Raw genomic sequence first — 14,194 nt, 5'->3', positions numbered from 1 at the left:
CATACATATTCATACATATTTTCACACATGTGCATACATATTCATACATATTTTCACACATGTGCATACATATTCATACATATTTTCACACATGTGCATACATCTACTACCCTCCGTAGTTGATGCCTCAGTAAATCAACCAACGGAGAGGATGAAGACGTCTCTGCTCGATTCTACTTGTTTCACGTTCCCTCACAACATGGCGTGTCTTACGTAGTAGTCTTAGTCATTCATCTCCACTCCATTCGCTCTCTCTGTCTCTCTTTCTGTCTCTCTCCTTCTAAGTCTCTGTCTGTCTTTTCTTATGCTAAATTTTCCTTCTTACTAGATGATCATTCTTTATATAACTTTCCTGGAGGTGAGAAGGTTTAGACTCCTACTTCATCTTTCCTCTAACCCACCTCGTTCTTTTGGCTACTGCGATGAGGCTCTCGCATTCTCCCTCTCTCCTAATAGCCGATTCGCTTTCGCCCCCCTACTTACACACATGGAGAATATACCATCTATACATGTATATCTATCTATATATATATGTATATCTCCATGATAGTATGTATATAGTCTATACATACATGTTGTATACATTCCTAGGCGCAGTTTATGTGTGAGTGATGACGCCCTCAATATGAAAGAAGAGGAAAAGATTAGCATTTTGGGGGAGTCTTGGGAGGAGGCGGAGGAGTTTAGCTACTAAAGGGGGGGGCTTTACAGAATCGAGATGGAAGAGGGGGGGGGGTTCATATCGATTGTCGTTGACAAGAAAAAAGGTGTGTTTTGACCATCATAAGAACTATCTGACTGTTGTTTGAGACGTAGAGTAGAGCGACCTTCTCTCTTTTGTACAATATAGTATCTGTATGGATAGATATGTGCATCTTATAGATGGATGTGAAGCTCCTTTTTCTTATCTCATTTCTCGAATGAGAGAGACAATTTTTCTTTTTGATCTTCTCTCTCCACTATGTCTGGGACTTGGGTCCTCCTTGTGGTGTTGTACATACACGACGAAGTTCGCGTGTATTTGTATCTCTCTATATGTTTGGTCGTGTGTATCTATGTATGTCTACACGAGGAAGAGGTAGACGTCTGATGGATGATCTACTACTCCATGAGGGTAGGAGTATGAAGGAGAGGGGGGAAGAATCACTGAGTTGTTTGGTCCTTCTGTTTCTCTGTAAAAGAGATGAAAAAGAAGACGATCATAACGATTCGAAAGGTGTTTTGTTCACAAGCCTGTAAATGCGATAACGGTAAGGAGGAGGGGGGGGGGGGGGGAGGGCTGAGTCTATGGTATATAGGTTTAGATGAACAAAGAAGTTATTTCACCTCCTTTCTTGTATAGTATCTATGACAATGAGAACAATGAAATGGAGCATGTACCAAAGAGAGCTCGCTTCGACGTGAGCTACCGCTAGTGGGAGCGCATCAAGCCAAGAGGACTGGAGAGCAATGGGGTTAGGAGGAGCCTCTGAGAGAGATGCGTAATGCATTCGTTTCTTCAGTCCATTGTCGTAGAGATAAAGACGAGGAGGTGTCTTGGATATATGTGAAGAAGTTCTACGTCTGTAGATCATCATCATCTTCGCATCGGAATACATGCCTAAGACAGTCTCTTGTTCCGTGCGTGCGGATGCATGCAAATTGTTTTTTGATGTTTCTCCCGACAGATACAGAAAACCGTCAATTTGAAAAGAAAGAACACATTGAGAGGAAGCCTTCCTTAGAGACAGATGGAGAGAGAAAGGTCTCTTGTACGAGGCAAGGTCTACTGTAGGTTGTGCTGCCGAGTACTGCACTGCTAGTTCAGAATCTTCTTTGCATCTCTTCATGAGAAGCTAGTTGAGTATCTAGAAACGAGGAGGGAGTCACAGCTGTAGACGCACCACAAGGCGAGGTCACATTTGTAGTGGAAGCGCTATATACTCAGGGTTCTAAAGGGACGTAAACATCACTTACTGGGGGGTTGCCCCTTAGTTATGACACGCATATAGAGGCGTCTTCATGTGGGAGAGGAAGGTCGTATGAAGGATGGAGCAGAATGTCGGTTAAGAAACGGTCGCTTTCAAAGTGGAGAAGTTTTCTATTCACCGGCTCACAAGAAGTCGTAAGATACGAGGAGATAAATGCCGACGAGGAAGGGAAAACCCTAGCTAGGAGCAAACACGGAAGAACGGATTCTGCCTACGAAGGCGGATGTCGTCATTTACGGTACGTACACTCCATGCGCACGGGAGCTTAGCCTGCATCGATGAAGTGAGCAAAAGAAATGAAAGCGACTAAGAGCTCCAAGTCGGTGTCGACAAGGGAAAAAAGAAAACCAGATGAATGTGTCAGTGTTTCTTCTTCCGTAAAGGAGAAAAGAACTGAGCCACCTGTGGGAATCGAACCCACGACCTTTTGATTACGAATCAAATGCACTACCAACTATGCTAAGGTGGCTGGGGGGGCTCTCTCCGTCTTCTCTACTGTAATGTGAAGATGACCTCCAGTCCCATAAAGGGATTGTTGCTAAACGATTTTTTCTAATGTTAGGGTGTAAGATGCATTCTATGGGCTCTCCGGAAATGTCCCGCCATCATCCATCACTGCTGCATGGGAATGCGCTTCTTGAGCATTGGACTGTATGCCTGGGGTGGTGACACCATCAGCGGCTTCCTCCAGACGTCTTTGCTCAAGGGAACTAAGGACGCTTTTTCATCATTGACGGGCATTTCAGGATGTGTAGCCCGGTGAAGGACATGAATGTAAAGTCTTCTGAGGAGGTTGCGGCGCGGTGAGCTCGCAGGCAACCTATCAGGGAGCCTCGTTTTTCCTCTCCTTCGTTGGATTTGGTGTTGCCGACACTGCAGAGCGGAGAAACAAGAAAGACTGCAGCTGAGTCTTGCGCTTATTAAGTTACCGCAACCCATGCCCACACATGAAGCGTCGACGCACCAGTGATTTCCGGTCCCGCGCGCGCTGAGACAACCCCATCCTGAGCCGCAAGCGGTGAACATTTTCCATCTTGAGAGTACTCTCGGTCTGACCTAGCTAGAGGGGGCAGCACTCGCTCCGATGACTCGCTCGAACCTGGATGAGACAGCGCCACTCAGGTGAGTCCGGCAATGCTCTCCAACGCTAGCTAACCCGGAGTCCGATCGTTGCCTACGGCAGCAACACACTTCCTGCAGCGCCGCCAAAGGGCTGCTCTGCAGAGCCTCTCTCTATTGACAAGAATATCTTTCACGGTTCAACCGCTTACTTAAGACCGCTGTCTGTCATAAACTCCGTCGCGCTCCTGTGCCCGTCTCGTCTTTATCCTGCTCAGCCCCGCCCCAAGGAGTGTCGGTATTCGTTCGTGTAGGTGGCACGGAAGAAGGTATAAATGCTTGTTGAGTCCACCAGCCTTCCAGAGAGGCGCAACGCAGCATCCGCTCTGCTTCCGAGGAAGCGTTTCCAAGTCGCTCACTAGACAGTGTATCAGGATCTTCCTAGGAGTTTCAGCTCGGGAACGTGTAGTCGCTTTGCATCTGGGAATTTTTTCCGTCGCGCTTCTGATTTAGTCGGCTATCCACTAGTAGACAGGTGTTGCTGTCCGGCTTGAACGGCCTGAGCTTAAAGCGCCACGTCACTTGCGGAGGTGTGTTCCGCGACGGATGGTAAAAAAATCGCTCGTAGCAGTCTGGAAGCTGGCGGAGGAAGAGAGGACACTGCCCCTTTCACCCTGGCGAGCAGGGCTCAATTCTAGCTAATCTCTGGCCTCCGTGTGTGTTCTCTTCCAGCCACCGATACGGACTGGGTTGTTCAAAGGCCGTGTCAAGACTCTATTTACACTGCCTGAAGGGCAGACTGTCGGCACAAGATGTGTAGGACATGCAAACTTGAAAAGTAGAATAGGCAACATAAAATGTGAAACAGTCTCTGCAAAGCCAATGATGTCAACTCCCAGCCACGCTTGGCTGTTGTTTACGGATCAAGAGTCAGTACGCAAATCGAGTTGCACTAGAAGTGTCAGGGCAAGTTAATAGCGAACCTGTGATTCTCTTAGTTTTGCGACGAATCTGATTCGTCACTGGTAGACTTCTTCCCTCCCCCGAACTTTGACTCCCCTTCGTTTTCATCGTCGTTCGAGAGAGAATGAAAAAGGCCCAGAGACATCTCAGGGAGCGGTGGTGGGGTGGGCATTGACTGACTGCCGTCACAGTCCGTCGATGGCGTCAAGGGCATTTCTTCCTCTCCGGAGACTTTTGTAAGTTCAGGGTCAAGTGGAGGGGGTGGTTCCCCACGGTGGCCGATCGTCCCTGATTCCAGCACGACAGCTATAAGAGAAGTCCCGTAAAAAAAACTTCCTCCGGAGCCTCCTCCCGCTGCCCATCTGTCTCGAAAGTAGCAGCAACTATCAGGCAGGCTTTCAGCGTCGCCTCCCATATTCTCTAAAAAAGAATCCAAATTTTTCTCAGCTCTCGTATAAGAAGCAGAAGATGCCTTCGAATTCATCAGGAATTTCTGAACGAAGGGAAGACAACCTCCCTGTGTAGCCGACAGTTGGACGGGCACTTCAGTCAATTTAGACTTGTCTAAGCTCACATCCGGGAACCAGACGGCTTCCAAGAAGTTGTCGGGTGTGGGTTCCGCAGGTTGGCAATCTCCGCTTTTTTCTGCGAGGGAACTGGGAAAGTCCAAAGATGCGACGACTGTAGAGGATCCCTCGTCACCACTGTCGGCTATGGCAGAAAGTGTTGAAGTCGCTACCTCGTTGCCTTCTATTTCTGGGCTCCCGTCGTCAAGCAGCCTGTTGACGTCAGCCTCTATCCATTGAAAGAGGTTGTCATCATCTGAATTTTCCTTCTCGAGCGTACTGTCAGAGGAGGCACGGAGAGGAGGCACCGAGAGACTTGGAGGGGGAGGGCATCCTTCAGTGTTGTCTGGCCGAAGCAAACAGACTGAGCTACGGAACGTGCCGGCTCTGAACTGAGACGAGAATTTCCAGTCTCTGTTGTGTTCGGGTACCCGAGGAGAATCTTGGTCGGGTGAAGACGATGGAGGCGTTCCCCAGCAGCCGAAGAGCGCACAGTCGGGACCACCTGACTCCATCATTGGACAGCCTTCAGGATCCCAGAGCATAGAGCACCGTGTATGAAGAACGCCGCCCCATGGTAGGGCATACCGTTTGCTCTGCACATAAGTGCAATGCTCATTTCCTTCTGGAGTGTAGAGCCTGTAGTATCGGTTGAACGGTTCGGAGAGAAGAAGGTCTTGAAGCTTTGTATGGCCAAGAATCATGCAGTCCAATCGCTCATATGTTGTCCACCTAACAAGGTCCTTGAGCTGTGCCAGAAAAACTCCTGTTGGCTCCGGATCAACAATGCGGCTAAGCGCACGAAGGAGCTGCTCAATAGCTGCATGAGCTGTCGCAGCATTCTCAGACCCAGGCGCACTGAAGGAATTTCTCTGGGCGCATTCTTTAGCGGCAACTGGGCAGGCCGCTACAGGGACCAATGCTTTGTCGCGATAAGTAAGAAGTTTCTTCCAGGAAGCCAGTTGGACCATCCGAATAAGATGTGCTAGCTTCATGTTGCGAAACATCGGAATTTCCTGGCGGAGTCGCTCAGCTAACGCATACCGTCCCTCAATAAAGAGGGCGGTTGAGCCGCCGGGGGTCGACTCAGTCACGTTGCTTCGCATCTTCTCAATAAAATACCTGCAGCCAAAAGACAGAAGCATAGTGCACGCGCAGAAATCTCTACACACAACAACGTAAAGCCATCTTCACAAAATGCTAGCTCCGCTTTCTGTGGAGCAACCTCGGTGAATCCGATCCATACCTGTTGAAGGCAAGCCACTGCTCTGCGGTGTAGCAGTCCTCCCGGGCTCTCGTATCAACAAAACCATCAAAAGAGGCAGGGATCTGGCTTTCTTTGAGCAAGATGACCCAACCGTCTTCTCCTTTCACTCTTCTTTCGACTCTGGGAGACAAATCTTGTGCCGCGACGGCCAAGGCAACAACCTCGCTAGGGAGCCACGATCCTCCTTCAGTCCTTTTCCTCATCTGATGAGCAATTTCGCCAGCGAAGGGCTTAATGCCTTCCTTGTACAAGAAAAGTACGCAGTCAGTTAGAGCCTTGGCAAGCTCAGGGAACAGCCGAGGATTCGTATACAACAGATGCTGTAGATTGCTTCCATCAATGCGAGGTAGGACACTTCCATCCGCCAGTCTCAGCACATCCACTCCAGCAATCCGTTGCTTGATGCCTTCTTTCAAAATGGATTTGGGCACCGGTCCAAAGAGCCCATGCGGCTTGCTGTGAACCATAACGGGAAGGGGTGGCTTGGGGGTGCTGGGAGGTGAGGGAATGGCCTTTGTTTTCGGGCACGCTACGGGCGGCCCAACAGGGTGCATTCTTCTTCCCTGAGTTGCAGGGGCAGGCGGTAGCCTTGCGAATTTCCCCGAAGGAGGTGGCGGCCTTGGAGGGCGATTGACACCATCCCGAGGTGAGTTGCGCCTCTGCCACGGAGACGGCGGCGGGCAAGAAGGTGCTGTTGGGTAATAAGCCTCTACTGGTGTAGGAAACGAGGAGGTGTACGAAGAGCCCGGAGGAAAGCGGGCTGACGGTGGAGATGGCGGCGGCGTGCCGTAGTGTGTTCGCGGGCCAACTGGAGGAGTTTCAGAATTTTGAGTGCTCACTGATTCCCTTGTGGAGACAGAACACGATGTCTGCACCATGGTGAGATTATTGATTAGGAACAAACTAGACAAGTACACCAAAGCTGGAGGACAATACGACAATACCGAAGTAGATAAAAAAATGAAGCGTACGTGTGATCAAAACAGGAATTTTTGGAGACAGTTAGATCCCGACAAATGAAAGAGAGACCTAAGAAGTCAACTGAAGCTTCTGTACACGTATCGCTTGGCAAAGACAAAATAACCCAGGAATGACCTAATTATTGAGTTGGAGTGAATGAGACTTGGGAAGTACACGTCTTCACTTCGGCAGAGTGTCAACTCCGGAGGAAAACAAGGAATGCCTTCGTGTATACCTGAACTAACAGGACAAAAACTGTCAAATCCAAGAACCAACCGTACGGTCCTTGAGCACACCCGAAGGGTCGTAGCCAGTGAAACTTAATGAATACCTGAGCCTGCTGAGGTTCTTCTCAGCTGTGGCAAAGAGGAGGTACACGAACAAGAATGAGGGAACAGTCTGCGAACAAGCTCAGCGTTCTCCTTTGCAAGGAAAGTCATGATCGTGTCAACGACAATGTGTCAGAAAAGCTGATAGTGGCGAACTCATCCACCGAAACACTTGAAACTGGACAGCAAGTTTGATAGGAGGCGATACGGGTCTCGCTAGACGACTGGGGGCTGTCAGCGGCCATGCCCCATGTCAGTGATGTGCGGAAAAAGACTTGAAAGAAGAGTAATCCTGAAGAATCCTGTGATTCACGTTTCACCCTGATGCCATGGACTGGTGTTGGGTGCACAGTGCTTAGCAACTGCCCTTGGCGTTCAGTCGTCGGCCTACCACGAGACTGCATTTCGTTGTTCACCATGTGTGAGTTGATTCCGAAAGCCCAGTCGAGTGTGCGTATTGTTTCCGTCCTCTTTCGACCACACTGTGTCTTCCTCGAGGCTCGGAGTTCTGAGTACTAAGATTCCTCGCTGAAGAGTTGTTGTGGTGTCAGCGCCCCGTACCAGGTGAGCTTAGCAGCAGTGTTTTGGGGGTGGTGACGGAGTAGAGCTTTGATTGCCGCACCCAAGCTAACAAGAAATATATACCAACTACCATGAGAAGTCTTTCCTTAGTAGGCGGTTAGACTTTTCCCCGGCGAGGCAGACTTCAACCACTCGGTTTTCTGCACCCATCCCGTTACCGCGAGAAGATATTCAACAATAGTGACGCAGTGGTTCTGCACAGACAAGTAGATCTTTCTGTCTGGCTCATATCTCTTGAACTCTGTTGTACACGAGTACAGCAGAATCCAAGGGACACGTGTGCGTGCAGGGTCTAACTACAAAGAAAGGCAGCTGGTACCACAGCTGTAGAGAGGATAGGAAAGGTACCTCATGCTGCTGTAACACGATTCGCTGATAAACCACAATGACCTACGCGATGACTCAGGAGGAAGTCTGGGAATACAGTTTTTCATTATCTCCCATGAAGTCGCTTTCACTCAGCTGACTCTAGTCTGGCTGCGTTCCGTCGCCTACTGTTATCCGGCGCGGGCTATCAGAAGGGAGCTCGACAAACGAGGCTCGCCTTCAGCTACGAGGGCCAGTACTAATCTCCGTGCAAGTCCAAACCACAACTCGACCTTGTTCCTACTTTTCAGCTGCTTGCTTCTTTAATTCCACTTCCTATACCTTTCAATTCTTTACACCTGCCTGCTCATCTACGCGGAAGTTTCCCCGGGATTGCCTAGGATCTTTTTGCGCATGACATCACTTGAATACCATCGTGCTCACTCAGTTCACGTACTAGGGGCTTCCACTCTTTAAATCTCTGGGTTGCCACTCCCCGAAGTATGCATAAGGACGGGAAACGCAGAAAAAGGATGGGTTGTTTGTTGGTGCCTGCTGCCCGCTAGCGGTAGATGTTGCGCTGGGAGTAGTGAGTTAGTACCGGACGGTAGTTCCGTCGCAAAAAAGCTCCGAAAGTCAAACGCACTCTCACTACACGCGTAGTGAAGTTACATCCATACATAGCTCAAGAATATGAGGGGATGTGAGAGTTGCAGGACTCTATATTTTGCCGTAGCCACTCCCGGTATACAAGCCATAGGTGACCTTTCTTTTTGGGTGAGTACGTGTGTAATACATCTCAAAGAACAGCCCTCTTCATTTTCTCGTCTGTTTCTTTGTCCCAACTAAAGCTAGTTCCTGTTTTCCTTTCTTTTCGTATTCTCCGTCTGTCTCTTCGGGCCGGTGTGTGCACCGAAAAGTAAGAAAGAAAGAAAAATTCATGGTCCTCCTAATCTCCCGTACTGCTCCCGTCTCACCACGGTCGTCTCCCTTGCGCTACTTCTCTTTCTTTCTCTGGAGGTGATTTCTAACGTATCCTCTTGTCTTTTTGTTTACTTTCTCGGCTCAGAATTTCTGCCAAAGCTTCCTTCTCTACATACGAAATCCTTCGCTTTCGCTGTTTGGAAACTTTTATTCACTTCATTCGTTGTTTTCTGTCTCGAGTGGCAAGCACGATGCAGATGAAGAAGAGAGTGGCAAGCACGATGCAGATGAAGAAGAGATCGACTGAGTGAGTAGGGAGGCATAGAAGCCAAGCACCTTTCTTCTTTCCTTTTCTTCTCTTTTCGCAAGGCAAGAACAGACTCGACTTCTCTTTCTGCTTTTCTGTAATCTTTTTACTGCAGAAGTTTTCAGAGAATCCACTCAAGATATCCATAATGATTCTGACGCATGTTCATTCAGGCTGCGCGAGCCATCGCTGATTCTCCGGAAAACTCTTGAGACAGATAGACAGACAGATACACATCCGACTCCACGTTCACCAGCAAACAAAACGGACATCCATTTCTTTTCTTTCAGAACGACTTCAGCAGTTCCGAGTCTCCGAACTATGCTTGTAGAAAGGATTGTTACTTGTGCAGTCAAGTCGACTTGACTTCCTTTCCTCATTTGCGGAAGAGCAAGAGCAGTCTGGTCAAAGGCTTCCCCTCTCCCCCTGGCAATCAAGAGAGTGATCATAAGAAAGAAGATTCTCTTAGAAGAACGAAGGGGAAGCTTCCGCTTGTTTTCGAACAGAAGAAAGAAGTCGTTACACGCACATGTCCGTGCACCTCAGTCCTTTTTCTCTCTCCGTAGAAGAGGCAAGCTTGTTTCTTTGTACCTGCCTATTTATGATGTATCCTTTCAACTGAATGAAGGATTAAAAAGACAATGGCACCAAAACCTTCGTCAATTCATCACCGTAAGCTTTGTACTTCTTTCCTTTCGGCATATCACACGGCCCTTCAACACTGGCAAGATTCATTTCTTCTCTCGTTCTGTCGTGTGTAGAAAGGTAAAACAGGGTGTATACGTCGAGTAGATAGAAAGGGTCTCGGCTCTTCTTGCGTAGGTCTCTGTAACATCGATTCAACTTCGGCTTCTCTACCGATTTCCAGCTAGCTAGGGGTATTCCGCAGGCACCCTTGTCCAACAGAGCATCGACAGACTTCCTCCTAAAGGGTGGTAGACTTCTTAACTATCCTATGACGAAGAGAGAGACAGAGAGAGAGATACATATACACATTCTATCTCTCTTCTGCCTCCACCTATACGGGGGTTCTACGTATCTTCCCTTGTACGGGCACAGAGACCCTCTCCCCTCACATGACTTTGCTCATCTGCGTACACCTGTGGATATCTGTATGTCTTTCATTCTACACCACAGCGCTTTCTTGATCTCTATTTATATCTTATTGAGTACCTCAGTATTATTATGTTTCTTCTCTATCTTGTCTCAAGCTCTGTCTCTTTATGTTTCTCATCATCTTCTTCTTTCTATTTCCTAGTGACCCCTATACTTCTTCTTTTCTTTTGTGATTTCTCTCATCTGTCTTCCCTATTTTTCTTTCTCTCCTTCTCTCTTTCGTTTTTCTTCCTCCGACTCTCTCTATAGACAACTCTTTTCTCTTCTTCTTTTCTCTTTCTTGAGATTCTCTTCCACATCTCTCGTTCCCTTCTCTCTCTGTAGGGAAGTCTTCTTCTCCTTCTTCCATTAGAAATGAATGTATTATGCCTCTCCTATTAACTCCTTTTTCTTTTCGACTGTACAGACACTCACAGCGACAGCGCGACTACGCCCAGCAGCCTATCACTCTCTCCTGCTCGTCGTCCATCTTCTTCTTCTTCGTGTTCTTTTCTTCCTTCGCTCTCTTTAACTTCTCCTTTGGAGTCACTTGGAGGTCTTGACCGGAGTGTCTCTGATTTTTCTTGCTCTCTCTCATCGAAGCAGCTTCTGGGACAAGAAGAAGATGGTGAGAAGGAAGAAGAAGAAGAGAAAGAGAAAGCTTCCTTGATCCTTGACACTTTCTCTCGAGGTAGGAAAGAAGAAAGAAAAAAAGACTTGCCTCTTGGCTATTTCCATCTTAAAAGAAAGCGATTCCCCTTCTCTTTTGTTGACCTCATCTCTTTCCTTCCTTATACGGCTAGCTCGCTGATATCACCGGAATACATACAAATACATACAGACATGTATACACATGTATGTATGAATGCATGCATGCGGTGACGCACATATATGTGCAGTTTCATTGAGTCCTTTATACGGGAAGCTTTCGCCTTCATCATTGTCATATTCTCTTCTTTCTTACATAATCGTATATATATGTATATATCCGAATGGCGATCTATGCGTTCACGTGTATGTACACTAGGGCGTTGGGGGTTCGATTCAAGGCTCGCCAACGTATGCTTTTTGTGTTTGTGTATGTACATCAAGTCATTCTTTTCTGCAGTAGAGATCTATTTTACTTTCTTTCTTTCTCTTCTTTCTTCTTCTTTTTAACGATGAACAGGAAGAAGATCTCGTCTTCCTCTTCAGCAGCAGCAGCAGTACCACCAACGTCGATGTCCTCTCTCTTCTTTCTTTTCTCCTCTTCATCTCCACTCTCCTTCTCCTCGTCTTTCTCACTGTTGCGATTGGAGACCAACTGATAGTGAAGGAAGTGTCCCTCCCTATACACCCTATGAATGCCTACAAGAGAAAGACGATCAAAGCCCTCAGCATTTCAAGTCAGAAGAGGGAGAAGAGAAACAACACCATGATAAGATAATGGATACTCATCTTAAGAAAGAGAGAAAAAGAGAAAGGTCTTCTTCTTCATCTTCTCCCTCTCGATATAATCCAGAAAGAACTTCTCCCCCATCCCTTCCCTCTTCTTCAATAGATTTTCCCTCTGCAACACCTAAAGATGGTCCTCTCCCTTCTTCATTCTCTTCCCTTTCCTCTCCGAATCTTTCTCATGTCTGCGATCCTACCTGTTCCTCTTCATCTTCTTTATCTCACGCTTATTATCCCCAGCATCAGTTCGTCTATCAGTCTCATCACTCGCATCCTTCTCCGCTCTCTCCTTCTTCTTCGCTTTCTTCTCTTCCCCCTCTGCATCTTCCTTCTTATCGACACCAAGAGACTTTAGTCTATACAGCTATCCCTCCATCGTCCTCAGCTTCTCTTCTTCCCGCGCGTCGTCCTTCTTCATCTTTATCTCTTTCCTCCTCTCTATCTCGTTCTAAGTCATCATGGATGACCTTCCTCATCCCAAGGGCCTCTTTATCTTTATCGATTCCTGTGTTGCTTCTAGTAGGTTTCTCGCCTTTCTTTTGCATGCTAGTCTTCATCCTTGGCTTACATAACGTCCTTCTCGCCATGCTCATTATGCACTGGGTCTGTATGACTACCGTTCCCCTAGTCTATATCTATCTCTTCGAGCATTCCTTTCAATACTACCGCCATGTCTGGGCGATACAGCGGTGTCGCTTCAGAAAACAGTGGATCTGGGGAATCGCCTTTTGTCTTATCACCTTAGGATTTCTTTATCTTGTCTATTATCTCTGTGCTTTCCCCTACAACATCTTTGGCTCGAACTATCATTGGAGGTGGTTTGAAAGACTTCTCGACAAGATACATCGCAACTGTCTACAGAGAGGTCTAGATCTCTCCTTTCCTCTTCTTGTTCTCTCGGGGCTCTATTTCTTTCTGATCAATCCTCTCATCGAAGAATGGTTCTGGAGAGTGTTTCTTTATCGGGAGTTCGGCGGCGCCGTCTTTGTCGCTGTCCCTAATGGGGTGCTTCATATGAAGGAATCGAACCCTCTCATGATCTCTTGCTGTATGCATGCGAGTCATTCCACCGTCGCCATACCTATTGGAGAGCCAGAGGAGGGGGGTGAAGAAGGGAGAGAAGAAAAAGAAACAGAAGATAAACAAGAAAGAGAAAGACACAAAGAAAAAGAAGAGGAGAAAAGAGGAGATTCCTCTTCTTCTTCGTCACTGACTCACCCCACAAGTGCAACCCTTCATGATGTAACGGAGGCTATTCTACGTCAAGGATCTTCACATGCTGAACTTTCATCGATAAACCCGATCGACTCTTCTTCTTCTTCTCTTCCTGTTGGTCTTCCTCCTCCTTCTACTTCTCCTCTATCACATTCTATCCCCCCTGTCGTAGCCTCTTCTCATTTCAAGACGGGTGTGAAGAGCGAAGAAGCACACCCCCTTCCTTCTTCTCGTTCTCCCGTAGGCTTATCTCCTCATCTGAATGAAGAGAAGAAGCATGAGAGAAACCTATTTCCATCTAGAGATAACGAAGAGAATGACGAAGAAAGACTACCGTATCTTTCCCCTACTTCAGAAGCACCACAAGCGTTTTCTATGCAGTCGCCTCATCATCCTCCTTATCCTCCTCCTCCTCTAGGCTCTTCTTCTCCTACTGAATACTTCTATTCTCTCTCTAGCCCTACACATGATCATCCAGCACACGAAGTCCCTGCTAGCTCACAAGGAGAAAGAGAGACAGACGAGAACAATAAGAAGAAGAGACCTCTTCACGGACAAGACAGTAAAGAAACAGAAGGAGAATCGAGAAACCCTCTGGCAACTTACACGGCTACTACTAGTCCTAATGCCCCGAAGACAAAATCTACAGATGACGGAGAAGAAGGCGAGACGACAGTGATCAAGATGAGACTCCCAGGGATAGGTTCTTCCCCATCTTCTTTCATATGCGAGGAAGGAGACGAAGGAGAAGGAAAGAATGAAGAAGATGATCGACTGAGGGATTTCTCTCCTTCTTGTGATTTCGCTGGTGTCCTCATTGAAAAGGATGAGAAGAAGACTTCCGCAGGGAATGGTAAGAAATTAACAGAACATGGCGAGGCGTTAGAAGAAGACGAGGAAGACTCTTGCGCATCTGAATCACCTGCCTTGCCATCTCCTTCTGCACCTGTCATAACACGTGTCGGTCCAGGTATTCTTCAAGTTGATGTGGAGCTATCTCTCTTAGGGAAAGCTCTCTTATCTTTCTTTTATGCTTCCTATCATGCGGTTGTCTTTGCGACTCTTATTGATCTCATCTATGGATTTCTCGCTCTTCCTATCATCACCCTCCTAGGGATGATTCTCATCTATCTGCGCAATACAACACGCTTCGGAATTCTCTCGGGAGTTCTCTTACACGTAGGTGTAGATGCCGCTGTCGTCGCTGTTCTTGGAAG

General features: G+C 47.5%; 8 protein-coding genes across 8 annotated transcripts; 5 read left to right on the top strand and 3 right to left on the bottom strand.

Moving 5' to 3' along the window:
• Positions 1 to 100: 100 nt before the first annotated feature.
• CSUI_007672 (uncharacterized protein) lies at positions 101 to 1,697 on the top strand. The gene has a single exon (XM_068067817.1). The coding sequence runs from the start codon at positions 858 to 860 to the stop codon at positions 1,080 to 1,082; it is 225 nt and encodes a 74-aa protein (XP_067920214.1). The 5' UTR covers positions 101 to 857; the 3' UTR covers positions 1,083 to 1,697.
• Positions 1,698 to 1,907: 210 nt separating this feature from the next.
• CSUI_007671 (uncharacterized protein) lies at positions 1,908 to 2,423 on the top strand. The gene has a single exon (XM_068067816.1). The coding sequence runs from the start codon at positions 2,039 to 2,041 to the stop codon at positions 2,237 to 2,239; it is 201 nt and encodes a 66-aa protein (XP_067920213.1). The 5' UTR covers positions 1,908 to 2,038; the 3' UTR covers positions 2,240 to 2,423.
• A 1,451-nt stretch (positions 2,424 to 3,874) lies between these two features.
• CSUI_007669 (ost-hth associated domain protein) lies at positions 3,875 to 7,228 on the bottom strand. Its single transcript, XM_068067814.1, has 2 exons — positions 5,805 to 7,228; positions 3,875 to 5,680 (listed from the first exon to the last, which is right to left on the bottom strand). The coding sequence occupies exons 1-2, from the start codon at positions 6,701 to 6,703 to the stop codon at positions 4,024 to 4,026; spliced, it is 2,556 nt and encodes an 851-aa protein (XP_067920211.1). The 5' UTR covers positions 6,704 to 7,228; the 3' UTR covers positions 3,875 to 4,023.
• Positions 3,916 to 5,410, top strand: CSUI_007670 (uncharacterized protein; the record flags this gene model as incomplete). Its single annotated transcript, XM_068067815.1, has 1 exon — positions 3,916 to 5,410. A coding segment is annotated over exon 1 (240 nt), but the record flags the coding sequence as incomplete, so codon positions are not given.
• Positions 7,229 to 9,258: 2,030 nt separating the features above from the next.
• On the bottom strand, positions 9,259 to 11,425 carry CSUI_007667 (uncharacterized protein). Its single transcript, XM_068067812.1, has one exon. The coding sequence runs from the start codon at positions 9,680 to 9,682 to the stop codon at positions 9,368 to 9,370; it is 315 nt and encodes a 104-aa protein (XP_067920209.1). The 5' UTR covers positions 9,683 to 11,425; the 3' UTR covers positions 9,259 to 9,367.
• Positions 9,818 to 11,018, top strand: CSUI_007668 (uncharacterized protein; the record flags this gene model as incomplete). The annotated part of the gene is made up of 2 exons (XM_068067813.1): positions 9,818 to 9,905; positions 10,756 to 11,018. Coding segments are annotated over exons 1-2 (294 nt in total), but the record flags the coding sequence as incomplete, so codon positions are not given.
• A 193-nt stretch (positions 11,426 to 11,618) lies between the features above and the next one.
• Positions 11,619 to 14,174, bottom strand: CSUI_007666 (uncharacterized protein). Its single transcript, XM_068067811.1, has one exon. It carries the CDS (start codon positions 13,928 to 13,930, stop codon positions 13,580 to 13,582), a length of 351 nt encoding a protein of 116 aa, XP_067920208.1. The 5' UTR covers positions 13,931 to 14,174; the 3' UTR covers positions 11,619 to 13,579.
• On the top strand, positions 12,097 to 14,194 carry CSUI_007665 (caax protease self-immunity protein; the record flags this gene model as incomplete). Its single annotated transcript, XM_068067810.1, has 1 exon — positions 12,097 to 14,194. A coding segment is annotated over exon 1 (1,970 nt), but the record flags the coding sequence as incomplete, so codon positions are not given.

The sequence above is a fragment of the Cystoisospora suis genome, assembly GCF_002600585.1.
Source record: "Cystoisospora suis strain Wien I chromosome Unknown contig_4113, whole genome shotgun sequence".
NCBI classification, from domain to species: Eukaryota; Apicomplexa; class Conoidasida; order Eucoccidiorida; family Sarcocystidae; genus Cystoisospora; species Cystoisospora suis.
This window is presented reverse-complemented; position numbering and strand designations above follow the sequence as displayed.